Genomic DNA, 11,961 nt, shown 5'->3' with positions numbered 1-11,961 from the left:
GTGTTCTTAGAAAGTGTGATGTATCCACAGGTTTTTGTCTTATTGGTAAATGCAAAATAATGATCTTGTCTGTTTTACTCTGGTCTGTAGTACTTCAAAATTACTTTTTCATATTCGTGATACTGATTCTATTTGTGGGGGGGGATTTTTAAGAATTTGATGCGTTTAAATATACTGTTCAATTACATTATTTGAATTTTATGTATGTGCATCCCTGAAGTTGGTTCTATTTAAATTATTAAAGTGTTATAACTTTGAAAAAAAATATTTCATATTGTCATCTTGTTTAATGTATTCTGAATAATTTGGTTATCCCAGAGAAGGACCACAGAAAATATTTTAAAACAATCCCTTATTTTATATGTAAAAGAAATATCTTAATAATTAGCTGCTGCTAATATCTATTTTTAACTGATGTTCTCTTTTTGGCCCTGGGGGAATTTATCTTCAGGGCTTTGCATAATTTGACATCAGATATGGGATTCCATATAGTCTTTGTACCAATATTTAGTTATTTGCATCTCCTCTGCAACCAGCTTTTTTGGTATAAAACATCTTAAAACACAAGTTAAATATCCAATGACCTTCACCAAGATGGATGTCTCTCAATAGGACTGGTGTATGCTATTTAATTTTTCCTAAATTTATAAAGTTAAACTTAATTTGCTTGTCACCTCAACTCATGTAAGACTTTGAATGCCACTCATTAGGATTCAGGAAATTCTAGTTGTAGAGGAAAGGAATGTAAAGGTGGAGGTCGCAGAATCATCTATGGTGCTCTGAAGAGCCTTCTGCTCTAGCAGGGATCATTGGATACAGAGGATGGAGCCTGTGTTCTAGTTGGATCATGTGACAGCAGGTACAGGCTGCTGGCTGATTGTCTGGGTGCTCATGGGTTCCTACTACAAGTATTCCCTTGTCTGCAAACTTTAAGAGATGCTGTTATTCATTAATCACATATATTTAGACATTTGTATTTTCCTAGGTAATACATATATTTATATTTTTGTCCACTTTTTCTTATTAGTGAACTGGTGAACAAAACCATTCTCAGAATTTGGAGTTTGATGCATTGCCTGCAATATGTATGAAGTCTTTCTTTTCTTATTTTGTTTATTAAAATTTCTAGATACGTTGACAGTGAGTATATGTCAGTTGCAATCAATAACTAGCAAAATACATACCAGGTAGGCCACTAAAATACTTCAAAAGAAATAACCTGTGTGAGAGGATGAAAGAATGCAGAAAGGCATTAGAGGAAAACTACAGATACAGGCTTACATTACATACTTACAGAAAGTTGACAGTTGACATAGAGCAGACACTTAGGTCAGATAATTAGTGTCTGTCATTTCATTTTTATCAGACATGACAGATGTTTTAAATATTACAGAGTTAATTTACATGGGGGAGGCAACCATCTGAATGCTCACCTGCAACTTAGCCCCAAGGTTTGGTCCCCATCTCTGGGTCAATCATGGACATAAAAAGGACTGGCAGCCAACACAGCCTAGGAAGGCAATTTGGCTTCCCCAGGGGATAGATTTGACTGTTTTGACACAGGGATTGGTAACCATGGCCCTCTGTTTACTACTTGGATAAGGACTTTCCTCTTTTTTTATATTCCAGAAGGAGAGAAATGTTACTCTGATTCCCTCTACACTTTTGGTTATAACTTCTTTAGGATTTGATTTTTGTGTATTTCCAATATACTTAAATTGACACAATTGTGTATCAGAGATCGTCCATATTTACTTCACACATCAGTAAATGAGATCACTAAATATGATCAAATGATTTCAGGTTGTTCTCATGATTGATTTGTAAGGTTTGCATCTGTAACTTTACTTGATAGAAGTACTACAAACTATTTGATGAATCACAAACAGATATAATCTCAAATGATTACAACACACAACTTGAATTATACTCATTCATGAATGATGCATTTGCTAACATTATACATTTTATGAAGAATAAATAGAAATGATGGTGTAAATTAAAAGAAAAATTATTTTATAAGTTGAAGTACCCAGGACACAATAAGGTGACCTTAAAATAAGCACTATGACTTCTGAAGCACAGCTATGAAGAGCATGATCTCTGATTATGAACCTCAAACAGTGAAATTTGGATAATACTGAAATGCATCTTTATTGTTTCCCTGAGAACAGCTGTCTTCCCATTACTCTCCTCACAGCATCTTTTACCTGCTGGTTCCTGAGACTGTAGATGAGAGGATTCAGGAAGGGAGGAACCATGGTGTAAAAGGCAGAGAGAACCATGTCCTGGAGGGTGTCAGAGGTTGCTGAGGACCTCAGGTACACAGCTGTGCCAGAACTGAGGAAGATGGACACCAGGAGGATGTGAGGGGTGCAGGTGAAGAAGGCCTTCCCTGGGGCTCTGGTAGGAAATTTCAGCACAGCAGAAAATATGCGAAAATATGACATGGCAATAAAAGTAAAGCAACCACCACCAATTGCCACAGTAGAGACCCAAAAGAGGACCATGTTGCTGGTGGTGTCAGAGCAGGACAGCCTCAACAGAGAGGGGACATCACAGAAGAACTGGAGGACCACATTTGACTGGCAGAAGGACAGCCGGAATGTGTTCCCAGTGTGCACACCTGCATACAGCAGACCACTGACTAGGGTGGCCAGGGTCATGTGGACACAAATCTGATGCTTCATGATGAGGAGGTACTGGAGGGGCTGGCAGATGGCCACATAGCGGTCCCAGGCCATGATTGTGAGAAACAAAAGTTCAACACATGCACAGAAAATGACCAGGAAAATCTGTGTTGCACAGTCAGCCACCGAAATGGCCCTGTTGCCAGTGAGAGAGTTGACACAGGCATTGGGGACAGTGATGGAAATGTAGCACATGTCCAAGATGGACAGGTTCCTCAGAAAGAAGAACATGGGTGTGTGCAGGTTCTTGTCAGCAGTGGTGATAGTGACGATGAGAATGTTCCCTAACAAGGTACCCAGGTAAGTCATTGGGAATTCTGTGAAATAGAGGAAACTCAGATCCCAGTCATCAGGAGAGCCCAGGAGGAGAAATTCAGTTACCATGGTGGCATTGGCCATTTGCTGTAAATTCTGGTTGACTGGGAAGATAAATAGATAAAAGTGGAAAGAAAACAGCTTTAATGCAATTACTTTATATATTCATATGCACCTTTTTTCTTGTATTTTGCAGTTGGTTTCCCTGCAGAGGAAGGTCAGTCTTATTTTTCTGATATGTTTACTCATTTCTGAGCAGAGTGCACCTCCCAGTGAAGGTGTGGAGGTCTGTTGCCCAGGGTGTATGTGTGACATGCAGGGCTTGTCCTCAGCTCCCCATCAGGTCTCCCCTGACCTCCTGAGACTCCATGCAGAGTGTGCGACTTTTTTTTCTTTTTTAAATGATCTATAATATACTCACCTTTATTCTCTTCCATGAATACAATTTCAAGATTGTTTTGCCATTTTTCCACACTAAATAATTCAAAGTATGATTAATGATTCCTATTGTAATTAATTTTCTAATATTTGTTGTATTGTCTCTCAAGATTTACATTGTACTATTTTTTTAAAGAGAGAGAGAATTTTTTAATATTTACTTTTAGATTTTGGTGGACAAAACATCTTTATTTTATTTGTTTGTTGTGCTGAGGATTGAACCCAGCACCCCACATATGCCAGGCAAGCACACTACCATTTGAGCCACATCCCCAGCCCAATTTTCTAATATTTTTTACATAGGAAACTCTTCATTATATAGGAGTATTTATCTCCATGAACATGAAAAATTTTTTCTCACGAGGAAAGCATCTCAAGTATTCAATCTTTGCCATTCAAGGACTGCTGGTCTAGTGCTGTGGTCAACTGAGGGGATCTGACTGCACCTGGACTCTCCTGAAGTCCCCCACTCTCCCTGCTGCTTCCCAGGATGGGGTGGTGCTGTATGCAGGCCACACAATCTCAGATAGGTATCTGGTCCTGTTTCCACTGGGGCTCTCTTTTTCTCTCCAACACATCAGTGTGAGGTGTTTAAAGCTCCAGATTCCAGCTCAGTTGACATTCTCCTAAACTTTTATTTTTTACCTTAATGTGTTTTTACTCTGTATTCAGCACCATGAAGTTAAAGATTCCTTTGTCTATACAATAATTTGTCATTGTCTTGTTGACACCTTCCATTTTAACCCTTTCCTCCAAATGTAATGATTATACAAAGTGATGCTGACTGTATACACAAAAAGGAAGATTTTGCTAATATTTGTAGTACTTCTGAAGCAGCTCAGACTGGTTCAATCAGAAATAAGCAAAATTGTCATTTACAGCCTTCTGAAAACCTCAGTCCACCTCAGCACCTTGCCAGGTTAACCACACTCACCCTTAGAAAAGCGATCTTCCTCATGAGTTTGTCTGGCCCTTACTTAAATTTTTTGTGTCGCCCAGGGTCAGGGGTGTGAGCCCAGACACAGATAGTTTGGTGTTAATTTCACAGTAAATTTCAAGGACCCCTACTCAGTCTAACTGCAATCTCTTTCTTCTCCTATTCCCCATTTCTCCCTGACACAAATCTAAATCTCATTCCTCAGTGACCCCCTTGTTCACAGCATGCCCTAGAACTTGCTGACAGAGGGCCTTTTCTACTGTGACATAATGATTCCATTTTCCTCATTACTACCTACTGAGCTTTAAAGGAAGCTCAAATGTAACTTTTCCTCAGAAACCCTCTTCGTAGCTTCTAATTATTCTTCTATTTCTCTCTAGTGTTAGAAATTGACATGTTAGGCCTAAGGTTGTGGCTCAGTGGTAGAGCACTCCTCTAGCATGTGTGAGGCTCCAGTTCAATCCTTAGCACCCATTAAATAAATAAATAAATAAATAAATAAATAAATAAATAAATAAAAAAAATAAAGATGATATTGTGTCCAACTAAAAAATAAATAATTAAAAAAAGAAATCAATATGTTATTCTACCTTTCAGTAAATCAGTATGTATTTATTCCCCAATTGCTGTTGCAAATTCCTTGATTTTTGACCATGTATTCCTTCATGTTTCTATTCTCTTAGTAGCAAGTGCACGACTTCATGTGTAGTAGTTAATAAAACATGCAATGTATCATAATCAAATAACTACTAACATGAACTAAGTTTTTATTTAACTTATTTACAAATGAGTAACTCCTAAATTTGTGAAGCCCTCTCTTCACATCTATAAGAAATACAGTGTACCTTCTTTTGCAATAACTCACCCTTGCCTGTGGGCATAAAGAAAAATATTTTCAAATTAGGTAACCTTTCCACAAATATTTACTAATGATTCATAATGTGGCAAAATGCTCTGGATACTGGGTTTACTAAAGGAAATAACTTATCATCTTTAAAACATAATTTGAGTTCTGTGAAGGAAAAATAAAATGGTACATATGTAAAAAGTCAAATAAACATGAAAAATTCTGAAAGGATGTATGATGAAACTAATCAGGTTTCTTTATGGAAATCTGTCAGGTTTTTCACCTTTTATCCTGGATTCTGGGATCTTCAGGAGTTTTGGTTGATCATCCCAGAACATCCTGTCACATACAGATGGGATATAAACATGGGTTTAAATCTAGAAGTTGCATAGAACTATGGAGATATTTTCTTTCTTTTTCAAAATGTTTTAATTTTTTTTGTGTGTATGGTACTGAGTGTTGAACCCAGAGTCTGGTGCATGGGAGGCAAGCACTCAATCAACTGTTATATGTCCCTAGTGCTCTTTCTTTATTATTGTTTTTAATACTAAACCACCTCCTGTTTTTCCTTGTCCAATAGAACTTAGAAATTCTCCACAACTATTTTGAATTATAGGAACTTACTTCATGTCCTCTTTTCCTTGTGTGATTTAGGTAGAGTTTAATAAATTCTTCTCAATTCAACTTTCTTTTTTCATATACCAGTCAATATTGGGGAACTTCCAGTTATGGAGAACTGATGCAGAGTCATGTATAAATACAATAAAATAAATGTACAAAGCACCAACTATTTTTTACATAGGACCTTAGACATTTTCAGTAGACTCTAAAGATATGGTGACTTTTTGAACCTGGATTTTTAAAATAAAAATATGTTTTAGATTGCATAGATTGATCTTAAAATTTTAGTATGATTCAGTATGACATCCTCATTTAAGGGGCAAAAAAAATACCTACAGAAAATTCCCTCTTAAAGACAATAAAAATGAAGGTATAAGTAACAGAAAGGGTTGGTAGAAGTGAGAGTCAGGACAATGTGTGTGAGGAGAACTAGCATGTTTTAACTTCAGGAACATGAAGAGGGACTGCCCAGTTGCTTTCTCTGTAAGTGAAAAGCCAGGGATTTTTATTTTTTTGCATTTCTCTTGATACTATTTCAAATAATTAAATATATGATAAATAGATCATTTCAAAACTGCTAAAAATTATTTGGTTTGAAAGAACGAAGAATTAATTATTTCTAAATTACATTTTCCAATTAGAAAATTGATTAGTGTCTTTGATAAACCATTGAGGAATGCTGAGGTACATATAATCTGAAAATCAAAATATGTTTCCAACATGTTGAAAAACTTTATATTTATATTGATACCGCTAGACACACACATCCTTATAGTCAACTTAGTATATACTCAGTAAAAATGTTAAGAATAGGATTGAAAATTTGGGCACAGTGACACATGCTTGTAATCCAGCAGCACAGGAGGCTGAGAGAGGAGGATGGTAAACTCAAAGCTAACCTCACAACTTGTTAAGTCTGTGTCTCAGAATAAATAATCAAAAGGGCTTGGATGTTGCACAGTGGTTAAGCACCCCTGGGTTCAATCTCTGAAACCCATAAAACAAAAAGTAACAAAAAAAGAATAAGTGAAAAAAAGGTATTTGTGATCAAAAGAAAGGGGTGAGATTAATGTTCAAAATATTCCAATGAAAATTGTATTCTACATTAAATATCTTATTTCCCACTATTATTGACATGTATGCATGTTTATCAGTTGTATAAAAACATTCCTGTCTACCTACATATCCTATACCATATTTTGCATTTTGTTCTTGCTGTCTTAATGTTTTTTTTTTTATTGGTCGTTCATAACATTACATAGTTCTTAATACATCATATTACACGGTTTGATTCAAGTGGATTATGAACTCCCGCGTTTACCCCGTATACAAATTGCTGTATCACATCAGTTACCCTTCCATTGATTGACATATTGCCTTTCTAGTGTCTGATGTATTCTGCTGTCTGTCCTATTGTCTACTATCCCCCCTCCCCTCCCCTCCCCTCCCCTTCCCTTTTCTCTCTCTACCCCTTCTACTGTAAATCATTTCTTCCATTTGTATTCTCTTGACTTACCCCTCCTTTCCTCTTATATGACATTTTGTATAACCCTGAGGATCGCCTTCCATTTCCATGCAATTTCCCTTCTCACTCCCTTTCCCTCCCACCTCTCATCCCTGTTTACTGTAAATATTCTTCTCAAGCTCTTCGTCCCTACCCTGTCCTTGTTTACACCCCTTATATCAAAGGAGTCATTTGGTATTTGTTTTTTAAAGATTGACTAGCTTCACTTAGCATAATCTGCTCTAATGCCATCCATTTCCCTCCAAATTCTATGATTTTGTCATTTTTTAATGCAGAGTAATACTCCATAGTGTATAAATGCCACATTTTTTTTATCCATTCATCTATTGAAGGGCATCTAGGCTGGTTCCACAGTCTTGTTATCGTGAATTGAGCTGCTATGAACATCGATGTAGCAGTGTCCCTGTAGCATGCTCTTGTTAGGGCTTTAGGGAATAGACCGAGAAGGGGAATAGCTGGGTCAAATGGTGGTTCCATTCCCAGCTTTCCGAGAAATCTCCATACTGCTTTCCAAATTGGCTGCACCAATTTGCAGTCCCACCAGCAATGAACAAGAGTGCCCTTTTCCCCGCATCCTCTCCAGCACTTATTGTTGTTTGACTTCCTAATGGCTGCCAGTCTTACTGGAGTGAGATGGTATCTTAGGGTAGTTTTGATTTGCATTTCTCTGACTGCTAGCGATGGTGAGCATTTTTTCATGTACTTGTTGATTGATTGTATGTCCTCCTCTGAGAAGTGTCTGTTCAGGTCCTTGGCCCATTTATTGATTGGGTTATTTGTTATCTTATTGTCTAATTTTTTGAGTTCTTTGTATATTCTGGTTATTAGGGCTCTATCTGAAGTGTGTGGAGTAAAGATTTGTTCCCAGGATGTAGGCTCCCTATTTATCTCTCTTATTGTTTCTTTTGCTGAGAAAAAACTTTTTAGTTTGAGTAAGTCCCATTTGTTGATTCTATTTGTTAACTCTAGCGCTATGGGTGTCCTATTGAGGAATTTGGAGCCCGATCCCACAGCGTGTAGATCATAACCAACTTTTTCTTCTATCAGATGCCGTGTCTCTGATTTAATATCAAGCTCCTTGATCCATTTTGAGTTAACTTTTGTGCACGGCGAGAGATAGGGATTCAGATTCATTTTGGTGCAAATGGATTTCCAGTTTTCCCAGCACCATTTGTTGAAGATGCTATCCTTCCTCCATTGCATGCTTTTAGCCCCTTTATCAAATATAAGATAGTTGTAACTTTGTGGATTGGTTACTGTGTCCTCTATTCTGTACCATTGGTCCACCCGCCTGTTTTGGTACCAGTACCATGCTGTTTTTGTTACTATTGCTCTGTAGTATAGTTTGAAGTCTGGTAATGCTATACCGCCTGATTCACACTTCCTGCTTAGTATTGTTTTTGCTATTCTGGGTCTTTTATTATTCCATATGAATTTCATGATTCTTTTATCTATTTCTACAAGATATGCTGTTGGGATTTTGATTGGCATTGCATTGAACTTATAGAGAACTTTTGGTAATATCGCCATTTTGATGATGTTAGTTCTGCCTATCCATGAGCAGGGTATGTTTTTCCATCTTCTAAGGTCTTCTTCTATGTCTTTCTTTAGGGTTCTGTAATTTTCATTGTATAAATCTTTCACCTCTTTTGTTAGGTTGATTCCCAAGTATTTTATTTTTGGGGGGGATATTGTGAATGGAGTAGTTGTCCTCATATCCGTTTCAGAGGATTTGTCGCTGATATACAGGAATGCCTTTGATTTATGCGTGTTGATCTTATATCCTGCCACTTTGCTGAATTCATTTATTAGCTCTAATAGCTTCTTTGTAGACCCTTTGGGGTCTGCTAGGTATAGAATCAGATCATCTGCAAATAGTGATAATTTAAGTTCTTCTTTTCCTATTTTTATGCCTTTAATTTCTTTTGACTGTCTAATTGCTCTGGCCAGTGTTTCGAGGACTATGTTGAACAGAAGTGGTGAGAGAGGGCATCCCTGTCTTGCACCAGATCTTAGAGGGAATGCCTTCAATTTTTCTCCATTCAGAATGATGCTGGCCTGTGGCTTATCATAGATTGCTTTTACAATGTTGAGGTATGATCCTGTTATCCCTAATTTTTCTAGCGTTTTGAACATAAAGGGATGCTGTACTTTGTCGAATGCTTTTTCTGCATCTATTGAGATGATCATATGGTTCTTATTTTTAAGTCTATTGATGTGGTGAATAACATTTATTGATTTCCGTATATTGAACCAGCCTTGCATCCCAGGGATGAATCCTACTTGATCATGATGTATAATTTTTTTGATATGTATTTGAATCCGATTCGCCAGAATTTTATTGAGGATTTTTGCATCAAGGTTCATTAGAGATATTGGTCTGTAGTTTTCCTTCTTTGATGTGTCTTTGTCTGGTTTCGGAATCAGGGTGATGTTGGCCTCGTAGAATGAATTTGGAAGTTCTCCCTCTTTTTCTATTTCCTGAAATAGCTTGAAAAGTATTGGTGTTAGTTCCTCTTTAAAGGTTTTGTAAAACTCTGCTGTATACCCATCCGGTCCTGGGCTTTTCTTAGTTGGTAGTCTTTTGATGGTTTCTTCTATTTCCTCTATTGTTATTGGTCTGTTTAGGTTGTCTATTTCCTCCTGGCTCAATCTGGGCAGATCATAGGACTCAAGGAATTTATCTATGCCTTCACTATCTTCTATTTTATTGGAGTATAAGGATTCAAAGTAACTTCTGATTATCTTCTGTATTTCTGAAGTGTCTGTTGTGATATTGCCTTTTTCATCCCGTATGGTAGTAATTTGGGTTCTCTCTCTTCTTCTCTTCGTTAGCATGGCTAAGGGTCTGTCAATTTTATTTATTTTTTCAAAGAACCAGCTTTTAGTTTTGTCAATTTTTTCAATTGTTTCTTTTGTTTCAATTTCATTAATTTCAGCTCTGATTTTAATTATTTCTTGCCTTCTACTTCTTTTGCTGTTCTTTTGCTCTTCTTTTTCTAGGATTTTGAGATGAAGTATGAGATCATTTATTTGTTGGTTTTTTCTTTTTTTGAGGAATGAACTCCAAGCAATGAATTTTCCTCTTAGAACTGCTTTCAATGTGTCCCATAGATTCCGATATGTTGTGTCTGTGTTTTCATTTAACTCTAGGAATTTTTTAATTTCCTCCTTGATGTCTTCTAAAACCCATTGATCACTCAGCAACCTATTGTTCATTCTCCAGGTGATGCTTGCTTTTTCCTTTCTTCTTTTATCATTGATTTTCAGTTTCATTCCATTATGATCAGATAAGATGCATGGTATTATCTCTACCCCTTTGTATTGTCTAAGAGTTGCCCTGTGACATTGTATATGGTCTATTTTTGAGAAGGTTCCATGTGCTGCTGAGAAAAAAGTGTAGCTACTTGATGTTGGGTGATATAGTCTATATATGTCAATTAAGTCTAGGTTGTTAATTGTGTTATTGAGTTCTATAGTTTCCTTATTTAACTTTTGTTTGGAAGATCTGTCCAGTGGTGAGAGAGGTGTGTTGAAGTCTCCCATGATTATTGTATGTTGGTCTATTAGACTCTTGAACTTGAGAAGAGTTTGCTTGATGAACACAGCTGCACCATTATTTGGGGCATATATATTTATGATTGTTATGTCTTGTTGGTGTATGGTTCCCTTGAGCAGTATGAAGTGTCCTTCTATATCCCTTTTGATTAGCTTTGGCTTGAAATCTATTTTATTAGATATGAGTATGGACACTCCTGCTTGTTTCTGCGGTCCATATGAGTAATATGATTTTTCCCAACCTTTCACCTTCAGTCTATGTATATCTTTTCCTATCAAATGCGTCTCCTGTAGACAGCATATTGTTGGGTCTTGTTTTTTGATCCATTCTACTAGCCTGTGTCTCTTAATTGGTGAGTTTAAGCCATTAACATTTAGGGTTATTATTGAGATATGGTTTGTTCTTCTATCCATATTTGTTTATTGATGTTACTAAACCTGATTTGTTATCCTCTTTGACTACTTTCCCCCCTTTACTGTCCTACCTCCCATTGTTGGTTTTCAATGTTATTTTCCATTTCCTCTTCCTGTAATGTTTTGCCAAGGATTTTTTGAAGAGATGGTTTTCTAGCTGCGAATTCTTTTAACTTTTGTTTATTGTGGAAGGTTTTAATTTCATCTTCTAACCTGAAGCTTAATTTCGCCGGATACACGATTCTTGGTTGGAGCCCATTGTCTTTCAGTGTTTGAAATATGTTATTCCAGGATCTTCTAGCTTTCAGAGTCTGTGTTGAGAGATCAGCTGTTATCCTGATTGGTTTACCCCTAAATGTAATCTGCTTTCTTTCTCTTGCAGCTTTTAAAATTCTCTCCTTATTCTGTATGTTGGACATCTTCATTATAATGTGTCTAGGTGTGGATCTCTTATGATTTTGCACATTCGGCGTCCTGTAGGCTTCTAGGATTTGGGATTCTGTCTCAATCTTCAATTCTGGGAAGTTTTCTCGTATTATTTCACTGAATAGACTGTTTATTCCTTTGGAATGGAGCTCTGTGCCTTCCTGTATCCCAATGACTCTTAAATTTGGTC

General features: G+C 36.8%; 1 protein-coding gene across 1 annotated transcript; it reads right to left on the bottom strand.

The window, feature by feature from the left end:
* Positions 1 to 2,153: 2,153 nt before the first annotated feature.
* On the bottom strand, positions 2,154 to 3,089 carry LOC113178602 (olfactory receptor 14C36-like). Its single transcript, XM_026382843.2, has one exon. The coding sequence runs from the start codon at positions 3,087 to 3,089 to the stop codon at positions 2,154 to 2,156; it is 936 nt and encodes a 311-aa protein (XP_026238628.2).
* Positions 3,090 to 11,961: the final 8,872 nt, after the last annotated feature.

The sequence above is a fragment of the Urocitellus parryii genome, chromosome 1, assembly GCF_045843805.1.
Source record: "Urocitellus parryii isolate mUroPar1 chromosome 1, mUroPar1.hap1, whole genome shotgun sequence".
In the NCBI taxonomy this organism is placed as follows: Eukaryota; Metazoa; Chordata; class Mammalia; order Rodentia; family Sciuridae; genus Urocitellus; species Urocitellus parryii.
The sequence above is the reverse complement of the archived record's forward strand: the minus strand, read 5'-3'. Positions and strand labels throughout refer to the sequence as shown.

What these genes read in the sequence shown, in the direction of transcription:
- LOC113178602 (XM_026382843.2), bottom strand. Translation starts at nt 3,089, where the DNA reads ATGGCCAATGCCACCATGGTAACTGAATTTCTCCTCCTGGGCTCTCCT.